The 26,361-nt window shown below is 43.0% G+C and overlaps 1 protein-coding gene and 1 pseudogene across 3 annotated transcripts; one reads left to right on the top strand and one right to left on the bottom strand.

Moving 5' to 3' along the window:
- Positions 1-13,784, bottom strand: part of LOC130878596 (regulator of nonsense transcripts 2-like) — a 33,902-nt pseudogene extending 20,118 nt beyond the window's left edge.
- On the top strand, positions 13,441-26,038 carry Etfbkmt (electron transfer flavoprotein subunit beta lysine methyltransferase). 3 transcript variants are annotated; one of them, XM_057771308.1, is made up of 4 exons: positions 13,472-13,546; positions 15,060-15,320; positions 21,692-21,822; positions 25,069-26,038. In XM_057771308.1, exons 2-4 carry the CDS (start codon positions 15,145-15,147, stop codon positions 25,410-25,412), a joined length of 651 nt encoding a protein of 216 aa, XP_057627291.1. In that variant the 5' UTR covers positions 13,472-13,546; positions 15,060-15,144; the 3' UTR covers positions 25,413-26,038. The 3 variants fall into 3 exon arrangements, with proteins under 3 accessions (XP_057627272.1, XP_057627291.1, XP_057627282.1); XM_057771299.1 differs by having other exon boundaries at positions 14,915-15,320; XM_057771289.1 differs by lacking the exon at positions 15,060-15,320 and having other exon boundaries at positions 13,441-13,546.
- The last annotated feature ends 323 nt before the right edge of the window (positions 26,039-26,361 follow it).

Below are 26,361 nucleotides of genomic sequence, written 5' to 3'. Positions count from 1 at the left end.
GTGCCATAGAGTTTTTGCCATGGAAGTAATATGCCTTCCCAGTGAGAAATTGTCCCCCACATTTAGAGATTAATAAGGAAAAGTCTCTTTAATAATAGCCCTTGACTGGGTCTGGCTAATGCACAAAAAGGAACCAGTCTTAAATGGAAAATGTTGCCAGTTTATATATCTTACATACACTGTGTTATTCCTTTGGTCCACGCCCCTTTCCACGCCCACTCCCAGCAACCTCTGATCTCTCATCGCCATCTTGAACTTCCCTTCTTGCTGTCCTCTCTTCCTGGAGCACGTGTGTTCCTGCCTCTCCCCTCTTTCTTTCCCTTCTCCTTCTTTTTCTACTCTCTCTCTCTGCCCCCCTTCTTCCTTTCCCCTAACCCTCATAACCCCCTAAATAAACATTCAACATGTTTTGTCTGTCCATGACTCTGTCTCCCTCCCGCCTGCCAGTCGCTCGCAGCATTGGAGCCGTTTTCAGGACCCGACCCCAGGTTACACTTTGAACAATTTAAATAGAGACAGGACGCCGCAAGTCTGGTTACTTGGGCAGAAGGGAGATTTACACAGCAGAGATATTGGCAGGATTACTTCTTATGTACCCCAGTATTGTTCTTCTCATATAGTTGTTACCCAGGTTCATCTTGCCTACCAGACAGAATTATGGTTTTCTTGGTAAAAGCACAGGAAACTTAGTGTCATCGACTTAATCATGGCTGTGACACCACCCCCTCTCCAGGCCTACTAGAGGTATGTTCTTTAATAACGGAAGGAGCCTAATGGCCAGTTGTAAATCAAGGTTGTCCTTATTTGTTATGGAAATAATGGGTAATAACCTCGGGCCACAGGAATTGAGTCAGGTTTATTATTGAGTGGTAACTAAATTAACTGTATGCAGGCACCTTATGTCAGTTCACCCCTATTTCTGCATATATGGTTTGTTAAGTTTTGTCCGCAAAGTTCCCCCAAACCAACAAGGAGGCAGAGTCCCATATGTAAAAGCAAAGAGCCTTTAATTTATTCAAGTTTGCAAACTCAGTCTCTCCACATGTCCAACGTATTGGAATAAACGGAGAGCCCCGGGCTCAGTTAGAGTTGGGTTTTTAAAGTAGTAAAGGTGGGGGTGAGGGTTTTTTGAGGTTTAGGACCCCTGATTGGCTGACATTTGTCTAGGGGTGTCCTGGTGAGTGCATGCTGGCAGGTGGTCCTATCTGCTACAGTTGGAATGCTAGGCATTTCCTTTGGATGGTCTGTTTTTGGGTGGTGCTCAGGTAATCTCAATTTGTGGTTCTTCCTGCAACCAGGCAGCACTCCAGGGCAAACTACTGAGACTCAGGCCCCCACCAAGTCCACAGAGGGCTGAGTCCCACTTAGGCAGGTGACAACGGCTGGAAGCAAAGAACTTACTTCGGGTGATCTGTTTACATTTGGTTTATCACGGCTGGCTCCTACAGAGCCAGTCCTGCCTGGAACTCGCTCTGTCGACCAGACTGGCCTCAAACTCACAGAGATCCTCCTGCCTCTGCCTCCCGAGTGCTGGGATTAAAGGCGGGCATCATCGCCACCCGGCCGGATTGTTGTCTTGAGAATGTGTACCCATGTCTATCATCTTTTAGCTTTGTAAGGACAGAATGGCCTAGCTTGATATTTAGCCAAGCTAGCAAAATGCTGAGCATTGTTTTTGGTTTAAAAGTTGGGAAACACATGTTTATTTTTGCCTGAGGTTAATGATGGGGGACATATTTATTGTTGAAGTATATATAAAGCCGGCTTGAGCTATTTTGGACCTGCCACTTATGTGAAATTCCATCTGGTGTTCAGACCTTTTTTTTTTTTTTTTTTTTCACCAATGCCCCTTCCCTGTCTCAGGACCTGGACTTGGCTGGGACAGCTCCCCAGAAGACTTTTTCTTCAAACATAATTAGAATTTAGAGTTACTGAAGACGTTTCTGTTAAAGTCTGTTGTCCAGGACTGCTTGCTCATTAGGCCCTATTCCCACTCAGAAGGAGCATGCTTCTGCCTGGCAGCTCAGAGAAGATGACCTGGCTAACAGCTGCTGTTAACCCCATAAGCCCTGTGTCTCTTATTAGGAAGAGCATAATTCTGCCTGGCAGACAATGGTCCAGGTTAACAGCTGGCCCAAAGTGCAGTTCTGGCCTGGACTGTTTCAAGATAACTATGACAATTACCCATTTGTCCAAATGACCAAAATCTGCAGGTTTTGTCTCTGAAATATTGTGAGGACTTGACAACCAGCCCTAACCTGATGGCACTGTGTTTTTCATCTGCCCAGAAATGAAGGGCTCTATCCCAGTCATTAGAGTAATAATTTACACAGGTCCCTGGGATGACCAACGAAACCTAATATGGAGCCAGGCATCCCTAAGGGCTGTTGACCTTTGGCTCTGGAATGTCTGGGGATCCTAGTGGCCTGCAGGTGAGGTAGGAATAGGATAATGGCTGTGAAGTACTGAGCCGCCTTTGCTTCTGTAGAACTTGCTCGTTGCTATGGGAAAGGAATAAAATAGCAGGGAAGTAAGAAACAACTGAGAGAAGTAAAACAGTTTTCCCACCCAGCTGTGAATTCCACAGGTAGCTGTAATACACACCTTCTGATTTCTGCCTTAAAACCCCATCTTAATCCCCCTTCTGCACCTGCATGCTGTTTGGCTCTAAGGAAAATCCTTCTGCAATAAGAATAAATTCATTTAATCTAAATTTGAATTGAGCCTATGTCTTTGGTTTCTCCCAGTGGATTCGAACGCCACAACATGTTTGGTTGCTCAATGTGTAATTTGGGGGCAGGAACCTATACACAATTTATGGGTAAATGCATATGCAAGACTACGAAGTGATAGTACAAACCTGCAGAGGGACTGGAAGATTTCTGATCCAGTCAGCCTCCTTGAGCAATAACCAGGAATTCAATAAAGAGCCTTTCTCCCATTATCTGGGTGCTTAGAGCGACTTTGTCCTTCAAAAAAAGATTTACTTGTTTATTATGTATACAGTATTCTGTCTGCACATATGTCTGCATGCCAGAAGAGGGCACCAGATCTTATTAAAGATGGTTGTAAGCATTGAGTGGTTGCTGGGAGTTGAACTCGGGACCTCTGGAAGAGCAGTCAGTGCTCTTAACTGCTGAGCCATCTCTCCAGCCCCTATTTTTAATTTTTTGTTTATTTGTTTTGTTTTTCGAGACAGGGTTTCTCTGTAGTTTTGAAGCCTGTCCTAACGAACTCACAGAGATCCACCTCCCTCTGCCTCTGCCTCCCGAGCAGGAGTTAAAGGTGTGTACCACCACCGCCCGGCCTGGAGCAACTTCTAGATGGGTTAAATGCATCTGCTGTTTCAGGAACAGATGATTGTTAGGTCTCAAACCCAGGGCAAATGGTGAACTAAGGTGTCTGTTTAACACATCAAATCAGACTACCAGGTTTTCCCAGTATTCCTCATTCCCTGTCAGGAGCCATGTCCCCCCAAATTATTATAGGAATCACCGCCGTGAGGAGTTTTGCAGAGAGCTCTACTTCTCAATTGTATTGAGAATAGTTTTATTGACAAAGCCTATCCCACACCCAAATTAACTGTTAATAGAGAGCTATCTGTTAGCGGAACCCGCCTCACATTCCAAACTATCTAGAGAACTAGGTGGGTCAACTTGTGACTTCCTGACCAAGGAATGGTGACCTGACCTATCGTAACCTCTTGGACTACGTGACCGGCATAGACCACGTGGCAAGATCCCGTGCCCCAGCCCCCCAAGCTCCTCATCCAGGGGCTATATAAGCTGTAACCATGACTCTAATAAACGGAGGCTTCGACAAATATGCTTGGCCTTCTTCCTCTTAATCAGCCCATGTCTTTCAGGTGGTACCTCTCCGTGACTCTGGAATAACTGACCAGCCAGGCGGGTTACAGACCCTAGACAGAGTAACCCGTCGAGGCGGTCGACATCGAAGAGGATCCTTATGGAGTTTGATAGCCATTTGGGCAAGAAACTGCTCTTGCCTGGACTGCTGCATAAACTGGACACAAAGAACCCGCAGAAAGAGGACTGCTGAACTTGCCTAAAGGTGAGATGATCTTTCGGGGTTCCTGATTCATGAAAGAGTCTGTGAGACATTCTGCAGGACACAGCAGATAGTGACTAAACTGCCTTTGAAATTTCCTGCTTCATGGAAATGTCTCTGGATACTATGGGCCTGTAGGCTGAAGATGGATACCCCAACGGTACAGAGGAACTTTGGGTGACTGTCCAGGCAGTGAGATGTCTCTGTCATTTCTAGAGTTTTAGAAGTTGCTTATTTCTTCTTTACTTAGGTAGTATTATATCCCTCTGGAGTTTTTGGTGGAGTTGAAGAATAGATAGATAGTTATAGTTTTCCTTTGTTATGATAAAAGATAAAATAGATGTAAATATTGTAACTGTAATTCTTGCTTGATAACTGTTTTGTTATATGTAATTTTGCTGTTAAAGTTAAAGCCTTCCTTTTTTTTTTGTTTAAACAGAAAAAGGGGAAATGATGGAGGAAGGTCATTGGCTAATAAAGAAACTGCCTTGGCCCATTTAATTGGCCAGCCTTTAGGTGGGTGGAATAAACAGAACAGAATGCTGGGAGGAAGAGGTAGTGAGCTCAGATGCCATTTCCTCTCCTCTCTGGAGCAGATGCGATGAAGCTCCGATCCAGGATGGACGTAAGGCTAGAATCTTCCCGGTAAGCACACCTTGGGGTGCTACACACATTATCAGAAATGGGCTAGTCCAGGCGCGAGAGTTAGCCAAGAAGAGGCTAGATATGATGGGCTAAGCAGTGTTTAAAAGAATACAGTTTGTGTGTTGTTATTTCGGGTATAAAGCTATCCATGTGGGAGCTGGGTGGGACAAAAAGCAGGCCCACAGCTCCCTTCAACACCACCCCACCATAAACCTCTGGCATTAGGTCTGTTGTATGGCACCTTTTTCACTGCCTTATCCAAACCCAAGCAGGGCTGCGTCCCACTACTCTGTATGGGACAGTAGGTGGAGAACATATATAATCCATATAATTTAACTTATTTGGGCCTCTCTTTGGGTATAAAATAATAGTATGGATAGTGTAGATGTTAAGTCTTAAACCCTGGGTCAAAGGACTAAGGTGTCTATCTAACCTATCAAAGAGGGTCTGGTCACCAGGTACTCCCAGCATCCCTTGGTCCCTAGTTGTTATAGTGTATGTCTGGTATACCCTGTCCTCTACTGGATTTCCTGAAAGCAGATATTCTATAGAGACACTGGGTCTCCCAACCTATCAGACTACTAAACAATGGATACAAAAGACATGGTAATGTCCCTAGGAACCTCATGTCGGGAGAAGGAAAAGTTTCCAGCCAGAGATTTCACACAGTTCTAGTAACTTGCCAGACCATTTTATAGGACAAGACAAAAGTCCAGATAATGATGGTGAAACAATAACCCTCTTTGACCAGGGCTGTTCAGACATCCATACTGCTAAGCTTTGATCTCACTTCAGGACTCTGAAGAAGAATTCTGAGGTAGTTCACTACATCTCTTTGTCCTTCTTCCTAATGTAGCCACACGGAATAAATCTCCTTTCTCTGCTTTCTAGTTTAATTTGGCTCCCTCAGTTGGCTTATTGAGGATGGGTACCTGGACCTGACTCGGGAAATAAGTTGTGACCCCTCCCAAGTTAGATACCAATGGAGACGTAGGTTTGGTAGAGAAATTGAGACAGGGATAAGAGGCATGCACAGTTAAGCTTTCATGATGAAGTGCCAGAGTCCAGCTGCAGAAGAGGGCAGGGTCTGACATGGGAGGATGGAAGAGGGGTGAAATCAGAAAGAGGATACTTTTTAGTTTTACGAGCGAGGGACAGAAAGGAAGCACATCTAGGTGTGGTGCCCTACTCTGACAGGGTGCGTCTCTCACAGGCTTTATTTAAACACAAAATAATTTCCTCATAGATCTTGATCATTGATTACAAAACCTTTCATGGTACATTACTTTTTCTAACGTCTTCCTTGATTAGACAAACATATCAAAGTAAAAGAAGGGAAATGAGCAAAAAGCAGATTTCTTCTTTTTTGCTTCTTTTTTTATTGTTTTTATTGAGCTATACATTTTCCCCACTCCCCTCCCTTCCTCCCCTCTGCCCTTCTACCCTCTCCTGTGACTCCCATGCTCCTGATTTACTCAGGAGATCTTGTCTTTTTCTCCTTCCTACGTAGATCCATGTATGTCTCTCTTAGGGTCCTATTTGTTGTCTAGGTTCTCTGGGGTTGTGGACTATAGGCTGGTTTTTCTTTGCTTTAAGTCTAAAAGCCACTTATGAGTGAGTACATATTATATTTGTCTTTCTGGGTCTGGGTTACCTCACTCAATATGTTTTTTTTTCCTAGATCCATCCATTTGCCTCCATCCAGTCCTAAAGATTAGATCTGCATTAGGTGCTCCCTTTGGATGTTGGCTGCTGCTCACAATCGGTGTTTGCTGGAGCTGGGCGCTGTGCAAGAGACTGCAACACTTCTTGATAATCTAGCTCTTGTTTATTGATATCTAATGTGAGCTTTTTCATTCTCATCCTCTCCTCTTGTTCTGCGTGCTGCGGGTTCCAATGATTTGCAGCAAGTTGGGACGACAAGGGCACATTAAGAATCTGAAACTGCTGCTTATTGCCTTTTCCTGTTCACATGACAAAGGCATTGTGTCTGCAGACTCAGTCTCTCCTTCCTCCCCACCAAGTGAGGGCCCTTTCCTCAGCTGGCTTTTGAGATGCAAAGGAGTAGCAACATCAAGTTGGTGCACTTTAACAGATTCACCACTTCTCTGCTGAAGGCTTTCTAGCATCGTTGTCCAGAGCCTGAACGAACCCTCATCTTCTACACGAGGAACATTCAGTACACCCCTTTAACCATCCCCTCAGCACTCTCTTCATCTGTTTCATTCTCCTTGTTGGAATCTGTGAGGTCATTTATATTTTCCTCTTTCTCCTCTTCTCCCTTCTTCTCAGAACCCTCTTCTGGCTCATTCACTTCACCTTCATTTCCAGACTGTTCTTCAGTTTCAGTTCCTCCTACTTCTTCATCATCCTCTTCAAGATTTTCCCCTTCTCTCATAGAATCTTTGGACTCCTTGTCATTTACTAGGCCTCGTTTTATTAAGAATTCTCGTTCCAAGTCTTGTACCTGCCTGATGGATTCTTCCAGAGAATTACAGAGTTTGATCTTTGGCCTCAGTAGTTCTAGTTTATCACTGATCATGTAATCTACATCAATAGGAGATAGATGGTCTTTCGTCCAAACCTCCAAACTTTTCTTCCACCAAACATAATGCTGAAAATATACAAGGAAGCAGTCCAGTTTTTGTTTACTGGAGCCTCTGCCAAAGCACTGGTCACAGATATTCAAAATAATGCGTACTAGTCTATTTCTGAACAATTGCTCAGGAGGGTCCAGTGAACTTGGAGAACCATCAGGGTTGACACCAAATGAAGTAAAAGAATAAAGAGTTCTGAAAATTACAGATGATTCCCCCATTCTGTAATTATAAAGTTCTCCTAAGAACTTGGCACTACTGACACGCCTCTGGCTAAAGTTAGGTTGATTAACCTCCACTCCCAGGCGAATCTCTTCAAGTACTGCATCTACAACATGGATTCCAACATCCTCCTGGTAGAGTACTAGTCCTACTACGAGGTTGGCCACATAGTGAATGCCAGATGTTTATCATACAACAAATAACATAGTCTTTTACTTCTTGGTCTTGCTGGGCAACTTTCACATCTGTCTCAAAACCTTCTCAGTAGTGACCTTAGAGAGATGCATATACGAAAGTTTTCTGACACACTCCTGAAGTGGAGGACGTTTCTTTCTCACAGTCTTTCCAGCTGGAGGTGGGTTGCAATAGTAATAAAACTGATGGTTTTGTTCTTTGTTTCAATGTTGATCTGGTCCTTTTCTCGTACATGAAATCTGAAATCCCCCCTCAGCATGGAACAAAGATCCTCTGCTACATCAGACATTCAGGGATGAAATGTAGCCACCAATCTTGCATAAAGTGGTTGCAAATCCAACCTTTGTCTAGAAACTAGGAAGAGTGCTCGTATCAACTTTTTCCCGTTTGCCTTTGTGTTCATGTTCATGCAAAAATCCATGGCTGCCTTGTCAATTAGATCTCGGTTGACACAGGCAATGCTGGAGGAAGGCAGCTACTGTGAGTTTGAGGTGAGATCCAGTGCTGGCTTCTTCATCTTCTTGTTCTTGTTCATCAAGGAGTTTCTTTGTAAGGTCGTCAGCTTCATCTCCACCTTCTAACTCCAGCGTATCATTAATCACTAGATTCTCTAACTCAGGTTCCAAGTCATCAGGACTTGATGCCTCCTTATTATCCTTTGGTTCTTTTGCCTCTTTGGAATCGTCTTTGTCAGCATCTTTGTTCTGATTTTAACAAGGTGGCTGGAACAAATGCTTTCAAATCAATGAGATTTTCATAAAAATTCCAAGTGTCTTTATCTTCTCATATACCACCTTCTTAGTCAAATTCTCCAGGTTTATGAGGTGTAAATATATCGATTCCAGGTCCATGTTCTTCTGGTGTTGGTTTGTCCTGAGGAAGATCTGGCAGATTTTCATCCAAGAGGTCTGCTAAGGATTGAGAATTTGTCAGCAGCTTCTGGTAAGACATTGCAAATTCCTCATACTGTTTATGCATATCTTCACTTAGCGCACCTTAGAATGCAGAATGCGCCTGTTTTGCCTCTCAGTATTCTGAAGCTCCCTGTGTTCCCTTTTCAGGTGTTTGGTCAAAGGCATAAATTGCTCCTTTAAAAGATCCTGGAAAGCCTTTGCTTCTCTGGACTCAGGAGGAAAGTTCAAATTAAACTTCCTTGCAGCACTCTTGACTTTCCTTGGTATGAGTCCAGCATTATCATCTCCACAATGGCGACAGAAGCTAATCACCACAAAAACATGAGTGTGGGATTCTTTTTAGCTCTTCATAGATCAAGGAAAGACCTTCCTTGTCAGTGAAAATTCTCACTAATGTCAATTCTGCAATGATACACAAGGCAGTTCTTAGCTTGGTGATGTTAAGCATTTTCTCCTCTTTCCTTGCTTCAGATGCTTTTTCCACACCTGAAGACGTGAGGGCGGGAAGTCAGTCACCGGTGGTGTAAGACAGAGCAGAGATGCACGGCACAGTTCACACCAGAGACTTTTAATTTTGCTTCTACAATGGACGGTACGGCTTCTGCAATATATTTGCTTAAATTCAGGCCATTAAAATCATGAGACAAGGAGTCTCTCTGTTCCCTAATTGTTTTTAATTTCTTGACAAAAGTAGTACTTTTCTTTATGCTCGAATCTAGGCGACTGAAGAAATTTTCCTCTGGTCGGTTGTCTGGAGCATTTTGGTTTTTGCTATGGATTTCCTTTTGTAACTGATGCTGTTCCCAAGTTTCCTGATGAAGCTGAAGGGATTCTTCTTTCTCTTTCAGCTGAGCAGATGCTGCTTCTTGCTACTGGCAAACAGCCAGTTTCACGAGAACTAAAATCTAACATGATAAAATCAGTTCTTTTAACTCAATGCCTTTTTTCTTAAAATCAGTGCCATAAACCCTGTGGCTACAGAAATGCTAGAAAGAATTTCTCTAAATTTGAGAAATAGACCAGAAATCATTTCCTACCACCTGTTATGTCAAGCTTATCCTGTATTATTTTATTAATCTACTATGATGAATATCTGATCTTTCTATGGAAACCTAATCCCCTGTTTTAGTTTTGTCTTTTCATTTTTCTATTTTTCTTTTATATCTGACATAAGACTGTTGGGTCTGGGTGTCACACAATGATGGGGGACAGACCACCAAAGTCTATTAAACCAGAAGCAAACTTTATTCCAAAAAAAGAAAAAAAAAAAAAAACACTACAAGGCACACAAAGCTTCTCAGCTATAGCTGTGACCACAGCCAGAGATGGGGCTTCTCTAGCTGTGGCTGTGGGGGTGGTTTTGGGCCTCCTCTTGTAGTAAAATCAAGCACCAGGCGTGGGTCAAAGAGCTTTTACATCCTCGAGGTCAGGCTTAAAGTCACATTATATTTTAAGTTTCACAACTTTTGTTTAGGACATTAGAATGTTAACTTAGAGCGTTTGTGAAGGCCTGTGACAGTTTTCACTGTCCCTGAAAGAATTCAAGGCAGAGTCACAGCTGAGGACAGTTAAAAATGAAGGGAATAGGAGCAGAGGGCCCCCTAGAGGCAATAGTTAGAAGATAACCTTTGTTTGCAGGACCCGACCAGCTCGAAAGCTCTGTACACAGTGGCTGCCAGGATATCTGTTCTTAAGGCAGAAAGTGTTTGTTAAAGGTTAACACTGGCTTCCAGTTTTGTTTATTATTTTTTTTCCAAAATGTGTTTGGGCTTACAACTCTATATTTCTATATTTCTGGACCAAACCTTTTATTTGTATTTTATTCCTGGACTCTTTAAGACTATCTCCTTCCTTTGACCTTTGAAGTGCTGTTCTCTGTTCCTTATTCTTTCTACAATCCCAGAAAAGTCCTGATCTGACAAGTCTTCTCAGGAAGACAGGTGGTTCACTGAGCCAGAAAGTGTCCTTGTCATAAACTTGTCGCAATATAATTCCTACAATCCTCAAAAGGCAGAATGACAAGATGCCTAAAATGTCTTATTTGTCCTCAAGAGGGTATCAAGGTTTGTTATTAGTTTTATAATCAAAATCTTTCCCTGTCCATGCTAGTTCCATGTTTCTGAGGCAGAACAAGCAAAAACTGCGTAGCAAATTCCACCAAAGGATGGTGAAGGGTCATTCAAGGTCATCTACAGCGGGGATCTTTGTCAAAGTGCCTCCAAGACCTTGGCGCTTGGGTTGCCAATGAAGGTGTGCTCTGGTCCTCATTGTCTCAGGTCTGGTCCTGAGGACGTTATCTCTGTCATATCCTGAGGGAACAGTCTGGTTCTCCTGAGATGATTACTCCTGCTGTGGGGTAAGGGCCTCCCAATCAGGGATAATTGTTCCCATCTGGATATAGCAGGCCCTGCAGGCTCATGGTACTTGGGGGTAGTTTGAGCTCCAGTTTACAAAGATGTTAATCAGTCATGGAATCTAGGTGACTCCAGAGGAAAGATAAAGGAAGCCATAGAACCAGAAGGACAAGATGGGAGTTATTCAGGCCAGTAACCTTCATAACCAATTTCCTGAACTATTCATCTACAAACTGAATAAAACAGGCACAAATTCCTATTTTTAGTGTCCCTTGCTGGCGTAACAGGCAGAAATGTGCAGTGTCTTCCTCTGTTAGGTCGTCCTCGTGGCAGCTCCATGGCTTCTCACTGACGCTGCCTTCTTTCTCCCAGCAATCAGTTTAGTTTTCCCCGCCAAGCTCTACTCTGCTAAGCCACTGGCTGAAACAGATTCTTTATTCATTAACCGATAAAAGCAACACATGTACAGAAGGACTTCCCACACCAGGTAAGGAAGACATCTGATTGAGTGAGACAACCTCTGGCGTCTACATTCTTTGACAAGTGCACCAGCACACACCTGTATATATCATATACATAAATGTAAGGTACTCATCAATAATGTAGGCAATTAAAACATATTGGTTACTATAGAAGAAATCTAAGACTACACTGGAATTTCAGAGTGTGGGTCCTATTAGCAGGAGTAAACACACCATTCATCTGAGGCAAATGATGATACATTTGGGGCTGTTACTTGGTAGATGGTATCATTCTCCTTGGAGGCTCCTAGAGATTATAGTTATGGACAGCTGGAAAACCAAAACCATTAATAGTATGGTAGAGAGCCTTGAACTGAAGGTTTGGCTCTGGTAGTGTTAGCTATGGTTGGACCCGAGATAGGCCCCCTTATTATGTAGGGATTGCAACTATACCCACCCCATGGTATAGTTAGTCCTACAGAACAGAAGAGGACTGAATCTATTGCTTCTTAAGGATGGAGATCTCTATATGGCCTTGTGGGGAACTTGTTTTTATGCCAATCATTCTGAGATAGTCCGAGATATCTTAGCGAAAATAAAACAAAACCTGGTGGATAGGGAAGAACAAAGGAGACAGGCCGGTAACTGGTTCCAGAACCTCTTCTATTGTATTTAAACTTTATTTTACATTCCAGCCAGAGTTCTCTTTCCCACCCCTCCTTCCCTCCCACTTCACCTTTAGCCCATCCCCTATTCATTCCTCCCAATGGGTAAGAGCTCTCATGGGCAATCAACACAGCCAGAATCTCGTTGTTTGGTTCCCTTGGCTAACCACCTTGCTCACTGCCTTAGTGAGACCACTGGCCCTCCTTCTTCTGCTTCTCATAGGGCATTGCATCTTCAATGTTTTAGTTAAATTTGTCCAGTCTAGAGTTAACTCAGTTAAGTTCATGGTCCTAAGGATCCAATATAATCCCTTATACTTGAAAACAGATAATCAAGGATTTGAATAATGTACAAAGACAAGGGGGTGATGTAAGCCATTTTGAGTAAAACTTCCATTTTGAATAGGGGTCAAAAAAAAATATATAAGTTCCCAAGACCTCCCTGGGTAACTGACATCCTGTTTGGTGTGTGTGTGTGTGTGTGCTGTCGGAGGACACTTGTAGGCTCTGTGGAATTCAGGTTGTCAGGCTTGGCAGTGGGCCTGACACACTGAGACACTGGATGGGTCCAGCTTTGGTTTTTGTTTTTCTTTTGAGACTGGGTGTCCAGAGCCCTGGCCGAGTATGACCTTGAACCTCTTCCTTCCACTCCCGAGTGCTAGCTAGGATTAGAGATGGCTCCCAGGTCTCATGCTACATAAAAAACTCTTAACAACCGAGCCAGGCCCCAAGCATCTGAAGAGCATTTCTCTTAATTGTAAATTTGGATACAACAACATAGCTGGTCATTTTCTTAGTTTGGGATATATTTTTCTTTCTTGTATATCATAGCAGATTTTCATTAATGAAAGTGATATCGGTTAATTTTGGAGTCATGAGTAGAGGGACCAGTGGGAAACCTAAACACATTAGAAAGGTGGATATAAGAAATTCATAACCTGAGTCCTACAGACTGAAAATCGCCTTAGGCTGTGACTTTACAACAGGGGAGCCATATACTATGATGTATCGCAACTCAATGTGTTATTAGAGGTTCACTCACCTCTCCAGATTCAGACTCTTACAAGTGCATGCAGTTCTGCAGATTTTATAAATCAGATTTCGCCAGACACGGCGCATGGAAGCTGTGCAGTTGCGTCTCTAGGGACGGACCTGAGGACGCGGCCCCTAGTCGGAAGATTGCAAGGTTACAGAAGGATTTTAACGTTCTCAGCTGCCTTGAGAACTGAGGTAAGTCGGAAACAAAGCACAGCTAGGAAGAGGGGCGGAGCCGGTGTCCTGGCGGCTGCGCGGTCCGCGTTTCTCCGCCTCCACGTTCCGGCCGCTCTGTTTTTCCTGCTGCCGGTTCAGACTTCCTGTCCCGAGAAGTCCGACTCGGTGCACTTTTTTTTTCTTCTTCTACGCGTGAAGCTCCAGCAAAGTCAGGTAAGTCCACAAGGACCGCATTATCCTTTTAAAAGTAAAGTCCTGTGTTTTTTTTTTTTTTCTTTTTTCTTAGAAAAGTAACGTGGTCACAAACATTGTTTGGAATTTAACCTTTTTATTTCTTTGCTTGAGGATAAGGTCTCACTTTGTATCTCTGGCCCGCAATGCAGTCCAAACTGGCTCGAATTAGAGGCAGTCCTGCCTTAGCATCCCAGACAGGTACTACTGTGCCCTGCATTGTTTACTCTCTCTCTCTCTCTCTCTCTCTCTCTCTCTCTCTCTCTCTCTCTCTCTCTCTCTCTCTCTCTCTCTCTCTCTCTCTATCTCTCTCTCTCTCCTCTCTCTCTGGTCAGAGGTAAAGTCATACAGCTTGCAACTGCCTCTGCAGTCACATACACTCAGACACAAATAAAAATAAATCTTTAAAACAACAAGCCAGCATAGTGGCACATGCCGTTAGTGTCCGCATTCTGGAGGCAGATGCAGGTGGATATCTGTGAGTTCAAGGTGTAAGTTCCAGGACAGCCAGAGCTGCATAATAGAGAGACCCCGTGCCAGAAAACAAACAAACTGTGGTATTTCTCACTTTTCCTTACCGAGGTATACTTTGGGTTATAAATATTTTAAGTTTAGGTTTGGTAAAGTCAAATCAGTATTGACAGGAATTTAGAAGTTGGTGTTCTTTTATTACAGTGAAATCCACGCCGGGTATGATGGCGTGTATACCTGTAGTCTCGGCCCTAGAAGTTAGTGTCCTTGTATTGCAGCGGGGTATGATGGCGTATACCTGTAGTCTCAGTCCTCAAGAGACAGAAGCAGGAGAATAGCCGCAAGCTTGGTATCAGATTGGTCTGCATAGTGAATTCCAGTGCAGCCTGGGCTACAGTCCAAGTCTGTATTTGATGGATACGAGTGTTTTGTCTGTCTGGTGCCTAGCAATGCCAGAAGAACGCACCAGATGCCCTGGAACTGGAGTCATAGTTGTGAGAGGCCGTGGGGGTGCTATGAACTGAACCTGGGTCCTCTGTAAGAGCATCAGGTGCCCCCCTAACTGCTGAAGCCTCTCATTAGCCTCAGCTCAAGTCTGTCCTAAAAGCAAAACAAACAAAAAGGTATACCTTATTTCATTTTCTTGAAGATTGTTGTGAAATAAAAAGCCCTGTGTATTTTTGTGATTATGGATTACAAAAAGGATTTCACAATTAAAAAAAAGGATTTATTTTTTTACTCAAATTGATATGCCAAAGCTGTCCTCTGACATGAACTTCCACTTGTGAGTTGTTAGAGCATAGCTAGCCTATTTTCTTGTTATGTTGAAGGATATGGACTAAGAGTTTTCAGTATTGCTTGTTTGTTTGTTTGTTATAGAGATCAAAATTCCAGTGTCATCTAAGTGGAGAGGCAGACCCTCATTCTGTCTGTTTGGGGAGCAGTCCTTTTAGTAGTGACACTGACAGACCCTGAGGCTTGGAAAAGTACTAATGGCTTTCGGCCTGGGTTGGAAAAATTCCAGGAGTCAATGGCGTTTGCTGCAGACTGTGAGCGGTGGGGTCCCCCTGTTACCCTGGAGGACAGCAGGGAGCTGTTTGGACCCTGAGATGAAAGCCTACCTGGAGGAGAATACTGAAGTCACCAGCAGTGGCAGCCTTACCCCTGAAATCCAGTTACGGCTTTTGACCCCCAGGTGCAAGTTCTGGTGGGAAAGGGCTGACCTGTGGCCCTACAGTGACCCCTACTGGGCAATCTACTGGCCAGGAGGCCAGGCCCTCTCTAGGTATGTCTCGTTAAATGTGACTCTTTACAGCTGTTGAAGAAGAGCCTTTCTCCTTTCAGCACCCGCCACCTCCATTCCATTCTTTCTGACCCTATAACATTACAGCAGAACCAGAAAAATCACTGGGGTTTGTACAGATCCCAGCTTGTGTATGATGTGGATTGCTGTCCTTCTCATAAAATTAGAAGATTTGTCCTGTGGGAAGACAAAGTCACCTCCAAAACGGCGTCCTGTAGTGATCCGTGATGTGGTGTGTATCCTCGTAATCCTAATACTTGGTAGCTGAACCAGGAAGGTTGGAAGTTTGAAGCTATCCTATGCTATATAGCTTTCTTTAGAAATTTAAATAGTCTCTGTGTACTTACATACTTGACTTTGACATTACCTACAAGACACACCTCTGAGAATGGCTACGAGGGTGTACTTTTGTTAGGTAATTACTGTGATAAAAAACACAACCAAAAACAACTTGGGGAGGAAAGGGTTTGTTTTGTTTTACACTTCCAGGTCACAGTCTATTATCTGGAAGTCAAGTCAGGAACTTGGAGGCAGGAACTGAAGAAAGGGCCATGAAGGAGCCCTGCTTTCGGGCTTGCTCTTCATGGCTTGCTCAACATACTTTCTAATACCACACAGGACTACCTGCCCAGTGCATTGTCCCCAGTGGGCTGGGCCCTCCCATAGCAGCCACTGGTGTGGACCGTATAGGGGCCATTGCTGCTTGACAAAGTTCAGCATTTCGACTTTGTGGATCACAATTCTCCAGTACCTTTTTACTTTCATTTTTAATAATTCTCACTATGTTTTATGGGAGTTAGTTCCCTTATGCATTTTCCTTTGGAAAATTTTGTGTGGGCTTTGAAGGATGAAAATGTGTAAAATGGCAGCCTCTTTGGGAAAAAAATCCCCTCCACCAAGGAACCATATAGCTTGATAACTCTGCCTGCTCCCATATAGGTTAACACCAAACTAGAAAGTTTAGATAAATCACATATGCTTGATAAATAAGGTATATTTGATAATCAAGACTTATAAATCCCTAAGGTCTATTCAGGTTCACAGTAACATTTGTCTAACTTCATCTTTGCTTACCTTAAGTTTTAGCTAGTTGGATAAATTTAGCCACATAAAAAACTGTAATAAGCCGGGCGGTGGTGGCGCATGCCTTTAATCCCAGCACTTGGGAGGCAGAGGCAGGCGGATCTCTGTGAGTTCGAGACCAGCCTGGTCTACAAGAGCTAGTTCCAGGATAGGCTCCAAAACCACAGAGAAACCCTGTCTCGAAAAACCAAAAAAAAGGAAAAAAAAACTGTAATAATCTATAGTGGAATATCTGATCCCCCAAGAAAGTCCTTTTCCCAAGGTCAGGCATTTAGACAAAGCACCTGTGGTAGTTTGGATGTAATTGGCCCTCCTAATCTCATTGGGAGTGGCACTATTAGGAGGTGTGGGCTTATTGTAGGAAGTGTATCACTGTGGGCGGGCTTTTGCTTCAGCTTTGCATAGTGTCAGAGTCTACTTCCTGTTGCCTTCTGATTGAGGTGTGGCTAGCACCATGTCTGCCTGCACACCACCATGCTCCCTGCCATAGAAACCGTAACTAAGAAGTTGGTACCAGGGACTGAGGTATTGTTGTGATAGGCTGGACTGTGTTTTATTTGGAGGAATTTGGACTTTGGTAGTTTGGGTTAGTGGAATACTCTAAGCACTGCTTACTGGGTCATTCTAGTAGGAACATGGAAGACAATAGTGCTGTTGATGATTTGACTGTCTAGGGCTAGATCAATAGATTCAGAGGAGAAGAATTTTAGTATGTTGCCTAGAAATTGTTCTTGTGATATTTTGGTGAAAAATGTGAATGCTTTTTGTCCTTGTCTGAAGAGTCTGCCTGAGGCTGAAGTGAAGAGCTTTAGATTAATTCCATTGGCAGAGGAAAACTGATGAAGATTTATAATGAAAAGGAGAATGCTGAGGTGGAAAAATACAAAATGTACAGTTCAAGGAGAAAAGGAGCCCCAGGAAGTGGAATGGAGTTGAGACCTGTGCTCAAAGAGATCAACAGATTAAAGAAGAGCAGGATATTAAATAAAATAAAGGGAGTGGTGACCTCAGTGTAAGACCCCACCCAGCTAATCTTCCGATTTGTGAAAAGGAATTAAGAAAAGTTTAGAGCCAGGTGTGGTGGTGCACATCTTTAAACCCAGTACTCAGGAGACAGAGGCAAGTAGATCTCTTGAGTTTGAGGTCAGTCTGGTCTAGAGATCCAATTTCAGGACAGCTATGCTTAGGCAGTGAAGGCCAGAAAGTTGGTGAGGATGTAATCAAACAAGGGGGTCATATTCTAGCCCCAATAAGCTGCAGAACATGGCAGCTTCTGGAGTTGAGTATAGAAGAAAGAGGCTGCGGAATTTTCCTGTAAGACTAAGGCAAGCCGGTGAGCCCAGGCATGTGTCAGGGGTGTCCCTGAATGGAAGCCTAGAGAGGCCATTGTGTGAAGCTGTGAGGGTGAAGCCTGGAGTGCTGTGGAGAACCTAAAATGTTGGAGATGCCAGAACTGTGGGATACCTGCTGAGGAGAGAGCTGCTAACAGGTAGTGGAACCAGCCCAAGAAATGTGTTGCAGTCAGCAAAGGTGTAAGGAGTTGGAGATCTCAAGAGCATTTTGACATCAGTCATGGAGATGCAGAGTTTGGAGTTTGCCCAGCTGGTTTTTGGCCTTCCCTTGGTCCAGTGTTTCCTCACTGTGTTCCCTTTCCTCCATTTTGGAATTGTAATGTATATCCTGTGCCATTATATGTTGGAAGCATGTGATCTGCTTTTTTATTTTGATTTCTATAGTGGGTTACAGTTAAGAGATTGCATGACTCTCAGAAGAGACTTCGGATTTTGGACTTTTAAACATTGTTGAGACTATGATAGACCATGGGGACTTTTGAAGTTGAACTAAATGCATTTTGCATCTTGAGATGGCTACTAGCTTATAGGGGCCAGGGAGTGGAATGTGGTAGTTTAAATATAATTGACCCCCATAATCTCATAGGGAGTTGCACTATTAAGGGGTGTGGCTTTGCTGGAGTGGGTATGGCTTTGTTGGAGGAAGTGTGTCACTGTGGGGGTGGGGTTTGAGGTTTTCTATGCTTAGGATACCACCTAGTGTCTCAGTTGACTTCCTGTTGCCTGTAAGATGTCAGACTCTCACCTACTCCTGAACCATCATGTCTGCTTGCACACTGTTTTGCTTCCCACCGTGATGAGAATGGACTGAACCTCTGAACTATAAAGCCACCCCAATGAGATGTTTTCTGTATGAGGACATGGTCATGATGTCTCTGCACAGCAATAGAAACCCAAAGACAGATCCCATTTCCTTGGGGGCTTGAAGAAAGTTCCTCCTTGCTAAAAACAGAATCATTTTTATCTCTGACAAGAGGAACTTGTAGCCCTTCCATTCACACATAACTGTGGTGACTATGGTGACTATTAACTTGTCAAGGTCAGTACTAACTTTCTCCTTTCTTCCCTTTAATCCTCTGTGCAACTGTAGAGTATAAAAGGTGTGTAGCCTTTTTTTTTTTTTTTTTTTTTTTTTTTAAGTGAAGTGGCAGCCATCCAGACTCACCACCCTCTGATCCTGTCAGTTCTCACCAACTCCACACCTCCTCTTTGGGACTTGGACCCCAGGAAAACATTAAAGAAGAAAATGTTTCCTAGGCTTGCCTGCCCATAGGCCAAACTGGTGGAGGCATTTTTTCAGTGAGAGTCCCACTTGTCTCTAGCTAGTGTCAAGTTGACAGAAAACTAAACGAGATTGGACCTTCCAGTGAAGCTTAACAGAGGGAAGGCCCATCTTGAATGTGGGTGACACCGTTCTCATAGGAAGAGAAAAGGGAAGAAAGCTAGCTGGGTCCTTGTTGGGATCCATGTGCCAGCCCCAACATAAACCATCTCTCTGAACCTGCGTGGGGGCGTGGGAGTAAAGGCACAACTCACATGGCTTTATCGGGTGGGAGATTCTCAGGGATCCCTCATGAAATCCTGAGTTCACCTCCTGAAAATTCCTCTGCGTTTATTCTCCAAACAGCCTCAATACCAAAACGTAAACTGAGGGGGAAATATATTAGCATTCTGCTTCCTAGGTGACCAGGTGAATGGCTTTAGTCACGCCCACATCTACCTGTGCTCTTTCACGTCTTCCTACTCTGTATGCCTGCTCTGTCACGTAGGCTGAATTAGTCTATCCAGGCATCCTCCAAATTACAGAGAAGGAGCAGAACAACATCCTGACCCCTTGTTAGGGTAGGGTCAGCCTGTCTGGAAGGCTACGTGACCACCTGAGGTGTGCTAGGGCTTGAGAGCCTGGCTGCCGCACCATGTAGAAATATGAGCCCACAAGTCCTACAGTTCTTTTCTTCCTAATTTATACTGATGTGAGCAAGCACTCGCATACTTTGGCTGTCACAGCCCCCTCCTGCCAGGCCTTCCTTCCCCCTGACAGACGGTATCTCCAAACTGTTCCTTCAGAAGAAACTCTTCCTCACACCTTACAAGTTTCCTGTCAACTTTAAGAAAAAAAAAAAATCTGTTTTGTGTATGACTGTTTTGCCTGAATGTGTGTCTGTGTACCTTGTGTATCTGGTGCCCATGAAGATCAGAAAGAGGCATCAGATCCCCTGGAACTGGAGTTATAGACAGCTGTGAGCTGTCATGTGGGTTCTGGGACTTGAACCTTGATCTTCTACAAGAGCAACAAGTGTTCTTAACTGCTGAGCCAACTTCCAGCCCTCAAACTAACTCACCCCCAAGGTATTGTTTTGATAGCAGTTTGACCAAACCTTTGGTGCTTCATTGCATAGCTTTACCCCCTTACATGTAGCACGAATAATAAAAACCCTAAAACAGATATTGGGGTTCAAGCTGAAGATCAGAAAAGCAAAGCAGCCAAACACTAGAGAGACCTTTACCACTACCAAATCTTAAAACCATGAAGGCAAGATCCTGGCTCCACGAATCCTTAGACTCCACACTCCAGTGAGTCTCTTCCCCTTTATATTCCTCTCTCTGCCCAGTCATATCCCTCCTCTATCTACCTCCCTAGTGCTGGGATTAAAGGTGTGTGACTCCCAAACACTGGTATTAAAGATGTGAGCCACCATCACCTGGATCTGTTTGTGGATTGATCTTGTGTAGCCCGAGGTATCCTTGAACTCAGAGATCCATTTGCCTCTGTCTGAGTCCTGGGATTAAAGGTGTATGCCACCATTGCCTGGCCTCTAGTAGCTGAGCATTAAACTCTGATCCTCAGGCAAGCTTTATTTATTAAAATATGAATAAAATATCACTACACTTACGTAAGATTTTTTACCCATAAGTAAAGTGTCTACCCTATAAGAAAAGCCCCACCTTCTCCTTGAATTGCCTCTTTGCACACAGGAAGTATGAGTGATTGGGATTTTCTCTATGGCAGCTTAAAGACATCTTAAGTGGACCCTGCATTTGATTCTTCATTTTTAAAGCTCTCATCTTGTTTTTCATATAGCAGTAACTGTACTTTTTTTTTCAAAGATTTATTTATTATATATACACTGTTCTGCCTGCGTGCCAGAAGAGAACACCAGAATTCATTACAGATGGTTGTGAGCCATCATGTGGTTGCTGAGAATTGAACTCAGGACCCCTGGAAGAGCAGCCAGTGCTCTTAAACTCTGAGCCATCTCGTCAGCCCATGTACTTTTTGTTAAGAAATAGAAGCTGAAACAAAAGCAAGTCCTTCTACTTTGCTGTAGCATTGGTCATGAGTTCATCTGGTTATGTCTTAAGGGGGTGTAGTGGTCAAACATAAGGTATTCCTGTTCCCCAGGAATAGTATTGTTTGTTTGTTTTTTTTTTTTTTTTTTTTTTTTTTTTTGGTTTTTTGAGACAGGGTTTCTCTGTGGTTTTGGAGTCTGTCCTGGAACTAGCTATTGTAGACCAGGCTGGTCTCGAACTCACAGAGATCCGCCTGCCTCTGCCTCCCGAGTGCTGGGATTAAAGGCGTGCGCCACCACCGCCCGGCCCAGGAATAGTATTGTTACTCCTGGTCTAGGTCAGGGATGTTCTATACCCTGGGAAAAAATTACAATTAATTGCTTTGCGTGTTTGTGTGTGATAGCACAGGCATGCCATGGTGTGCATGTGAAGGTCAGAGGATAACTTTCATGACTTGTTCTCTCCTTCCACTGTGTTGAAGTCAGGTCATCAGACTTGGCAGCAAGCTCTTTGACCTGCTGAGACATTTTGCCTGTTTCTGTTTATTTTTATTTTTTAATTATTCTTTCATACTCCTCACTGTTCTTTCCCATCCTTTAGGCATTTTCCCCTTTCTCTCTAATTTAGGTATCTTTTGGATAACCCTGATGTTGTTAGAGGAAAGTCGGTCTTAGATCTTGGGAGCGGATGTGGAGCTACAGCAATTGCTGCTAATATGAGCGGAGCATCAGAGATCTTGGCCAACGACATAGACCCCTGTAAGGACTGTGTGTTTTAAAACATTTAAAGCTCACCACTTCCCTTTCAGGATATATCGAGATAGCTTATTACCTTGTTTGTAATCTGATATTGTGAGGTATGTTCAGTGAGATTATCTGGGGTCTGAACTGACAGTGCCTTTCCTCAAGAGGATCTGATGTATTTGCAGAAGGATACAAACGTGGGGACATGTATGCTAGCTTCTGGGTTGAGAATTCCATGAAATGTGTAAGTAATGTTTATTTGACACAAAATTCAAGTAAAGATAAGCTTGTGTTTAAAGGATAATTTTTTACGTCATTAAGACTCAAGTTGTTGGGTATGGCAGAGGCAGGTAGACTCCAGAGTCCCAGGCCAGCTAGGGCTACAAAATGAAACCCTGTCTCAAACAAAATGGAAGGGAGGAAGGGAGGGAGAACAAAGGCCTACGTGGTGACAGGTAAGCTTTTATTTCATCTGATTTTTTTTTTTTTTTTTTTTTTTGAGACAGGGTTTCTCTGTAGCTTTGGAGCCTGTCCTGGAACTCCCTTTGTAGACCAGGCTGTTCATCTGATTTTTTTATGATCCTGTCTTTATTTAGGGTAGAGCCCTCCAGGAGTCTTATTTTATTAAGAGGTTTCAGTTATAACTTAAGCTCAACATTTTTTTCTGTCTACAGTAAACAAACATACAAAAAAAAAAAAACAGAAAGTGTTCCTAAATATCCTACCATTGCTGTTCTATATTCAATATATAGCTTTAAAAAAATTCCTTATATAGAAACCCTGTCTCGAAAAACCAAAAAAAAAAAAATTAAAAAAATTCCTTATAATCCACGTGAGAAAGCTATAGACTACCATGAATATAAGATCAAATAAGAGTCTTTTATTTAAGCTGGAGTCTGAGAGCTGGCTTTTGTCACAGCGAACTCTCGGCCCCTGTATTAAACAGAATTTATAAGGATAAAAGACCACAATTGAATCACACCAGGTGCAGGCTAGGGGAGTTTTTACTTTAAACAAGGGATCATATCCCAGCAAGGAAAAAGGAACACTGATCTGTTAAACATTTTACAAGCATCATTTTATTTCTCAGAAGGAAGAAACTGTTCTGTCTAGCAGGATGTAGTTCTGGGAGGAGGGTATGGGATCAGGATAACCTGATCTCTCTTTGACCAATTCCCCTTCTCACCCTCCCTCTTTCTTTTTTTGAGACAGAGTCTCATATAGCCCAGGATGAACTCAACTAACTATGTAGCTAAGGATAACCTTCGATTTTTTTATCTTCCTATTTCCATCTCAAGTGCCACAATTATGGGCATGCACCACCACACGCAGCCTCTTTGTTTTTGTTTTTAGTTTGTTTGTTTGAGACAAGGTCTTATGATGTAGACCCAGCTGGCCTGGTACCTCCCTCTGTAGCTCAGGCTGGCTAATACTTGCAGGGATCCTCCTGCTTTGTACTCCCTCGTCTTGGAGTCAGAGGTATGCATCATCATGCCCAGCCAGTATATAGTTATATTTACATAAACTTTGAACATCTTTGCTGAAAAAACAACAACAACAGGGGCTGGAGAGATAGTCCAGTGGTTAAGAGCACTGGCTGCTATTCCAGAGGACCCAGGTTCAATTCCCAGCCCCAATATGGCAGCTCACAACTGTTTGTAACTACAGTTCCAGGGATCTAACACCCTCAGACAGACATGAATGCAAATAAAACACCAATGTACATAAAGTTAAATTAAATTTAACCAAAAATCCCTTTTAACAAAGAAGATAAGTATAAGATTATTTTTACAGTTATTTATTTATTCATCTGTGTGTGTGCCACAGTGCACACCACATGGGGATATGAGGATAGCTTGTGGGATTTGACTCCCTCTTTCCACCATGTGTATTTTAGGCTTTGGACTCTTTGTTTGTTTGATTTGTTGAGATAGGTTCTTTCTGTGTAGTCCTGTCTGTCCTGGAACTCCCTATGTAGACCAGGCCGGCCTCAGATTCACAGAGACCTCCCTGTCTCTGCCTCCTGCGTGCTGGACTTAAAAGTTGTCTGCAACCATGCCTGGCCTTCAGATGTTGAACTCTTGTTAGATTTAGTGGCAAGCATCTCAACCTGCAGAGCCATTTCACTGACCCCTATTGTAAATTTAAAAAAGTGTTTAACCGTACTTGGGAGGCAGAGGCAGGTGAATCTCTGTGAGTTCGAGACCAGCCTGGTCTACAAGAGCTAGTTCCGGGACAGGCTCCAAAGCCACAGAGAAATCCTGTCTTGAAAAACCAAAAAAACCAAAAAAACAAACAAAAAACAAAACAAAACAAAACAAAAAAAAAGTGTTTAACCACAGAAACTCAGACTATCCCCCATTGACTTTTTTTTTTTTTTTTGGTTTTTCGAGACAGGGTTTCTTTGTAGCTTTGGAGCCTGGCCTGGAACTAGCTCTTGTAGACCAGGCTGGCCTCGAACTCACAGAGATCCGCCTGCCTCTGCCTCCCGAGTGCTGGGATTAAAGGCGTGTGCCACCACCGCCCGGCCCCCATTGACTTTTGCAATCCATAAAATTGGCAATTTCTGGGAATACGAATATTTATGCAAGGCTTGTGGGTATGATATGAAAGACATTCTCTTTCCCAAAGGGGTAATCTTTTCGCAATAAATTACTTCTCTCATCAGTGTTAAGGTCTCGGTTAAGAGGTCTAAATAGCAAATGATAACAGACTATGTACACAAGGCTTACATATCATGGAGTTATAGGATGTTCTTATGAGTTTTTAATAATTAATAAATTAATAATTACTAAATTGGAAAAAATTCTAAATACGATTGCCTGAGGAGTAGAGAAAGAGGCATATTGTCTATTAAATGTTGTTTTTTTTTTTTGGTTTTTCGAGCCAGGGTTTCTCTGTAGCTTTGGTGCCCATCCCAGAACTAGCTCTTGTAGACCAGGCTGGCCTCGAACTCCCAGAGATCCGCCTGCCTCTGCCTCCCGAGTGCTGGGATTAAAGGCGTGAGCCACCACCGCCTGGCTGTTAAAAGTTTTTATCTCACTCAAAGATAATAAAATTGTTTCTAAGCCAAGTTCAAGAACTCTTTATGCAGAATTCATATTAATCATTGTTGATCAATACTGCTGTTTTAGGAAAGCTTGGGCCAAAACAGAAAATGAAATATAGAGCTTATGTGGGGGAAAATGTGTTTTTAATTAATAAGAAATTAAATAGCTTACTAATATATGCTTATAGACCAATTTATCGTGTTTTGTAAAGTTGCAGGAATGGCGATTACACTAAATTGCAAATTAAATGGACTGAATCCGTTTCCCATTTTAACCAAAAACATTTTGAATATGCAACCACGTAAATTTGATCTCATTGTTCTTGGAGATATGTTTTATGATGAAGACCTTGCAAACACTCTTCATTTGTGGCTGGAGAAGTATTTTTGGACCCATGGAACCCGAATATTGATTGGTGACCCTGGGAGGCCCCAGTTCAGTGGACACAGCATTCAGCATCAGCTGCACCAACTAGAAGAGTACACACTTCCAGAGCCAACTCAGCAGGACAACAACGGACTGACCACAAGTGCAGTGTGGGATTTTCATCCCTGATATGTCAGAGTGCTTTCAAGTGTTTGTATTAAACTCTAAAAATTTCCTCTGTGGGATGTAGTTTAAAGAATGCAGTTCAGTGGGGTGGGTGGCTTGAGGCTTAAATACCACCACGTGGGAGACTGAGGTGGGTTGATCTCTCTGAATTTGGAGCCAGAATGGTCTACATGGTGAGTTAGTTCCAGGACAGCCAGAACTACGTAGTGAGACTCTAATGGAGGGAGTTATTTAAAATTTCTCTCTTCAGCCCTGCACAGTGGTGCCTGCTTTTACAGGTGGATCTCTGAATTTGAGGCCAGCCTGGTCTACAGAGTGAGTTTCAGGACAGCAGAGCTACACAGTGAGACCTGGTCTCAAAACAAACAAATAGAAATTAGTAAGTAAATAAAAAGAGAGGAAATTTCACCTTCTTTTGCTATTCTACCTTGAATAACTCTGTATGGTTTACTAAAGTTAGTAATGGTTATGCTTCCATTTCATATACCTGGTTGGCAGGATTTTATAAGAACAAAATACTCTAAGCAAAATGTGAATAATACATTTCACACACAACTGATTATGTAGAAGGTATATCTTATATGTATGGATATAACATACACAATTTGTTACAGTATTAATAAAATATCTCTGGAAAGATAAGGAGCTGGAGTGTTATCTTTCTGTTACTGTAACAAAATAACTGGAAAAAAATCAGCTTAAAAGGAGGAGTGGTTTATTTCAGCTCCTCCTTGGTCTGCTGGCTCCATTGTTTTGTGTGGAGGCAAGGTGGGATTTTAGGGCAAAAACAGTGTGCGGTAGAATTGGCTTCCCACATGGTGGCCAGGAAGCAGAGAGAGGAAGACCAACTGCCTAGTCTTGCTTCTGTAACTGTGCTTGCTTGCAAAATCCCCCACCTTGCAGTTTGCCCTATAAAAGAGGTGTGAAGAATTGGCCCAGGGCTGGTCTCTTG

Source organism: Chionomys nivalis, chromosome 1 (assembly GCF_950005125.1).
Source record: "Chionomys nivalis chromosome 1, mChiNiv1.1, whole genome shotgun sequence".
Lineage (NCBI taxonomy): Eukaryota > Metazoa > Chordata > Mammalia > Rodentia > Cricetidae > Chionomys > Chionomys nivalis.
The sequence above is the reverse complement of the archived record's forward strand: the minus strand, read 5'-3'. Positions and strand labels throughout refer to the sequence as shown.

Bases quoted from the DNA above. Each gene is read 5' to 3' on its own strand.
- Etfbkmt (XM_057771299.1), top strand. From the start codon at position 15,028: ATGGCTTTCGGCCTGGGTTGGAAAAATTCCAGGAGTCAATGGCGTTTG. The intron at 15,321-21,691 runs GTATGTCTCGTT...TCTCTAATTTAG, and splicing joins GGAGGCCAGGCCCTCTCTAG to GTATCTTTTGGATAACCCTG. The intron at 21,823-25,068 runs GTAAGGACTGTG...TGTTTTGTAAAG, and splicing joins GGCCAACGACATAGACCCCT to TTGCAGGAATGGCGATTACA.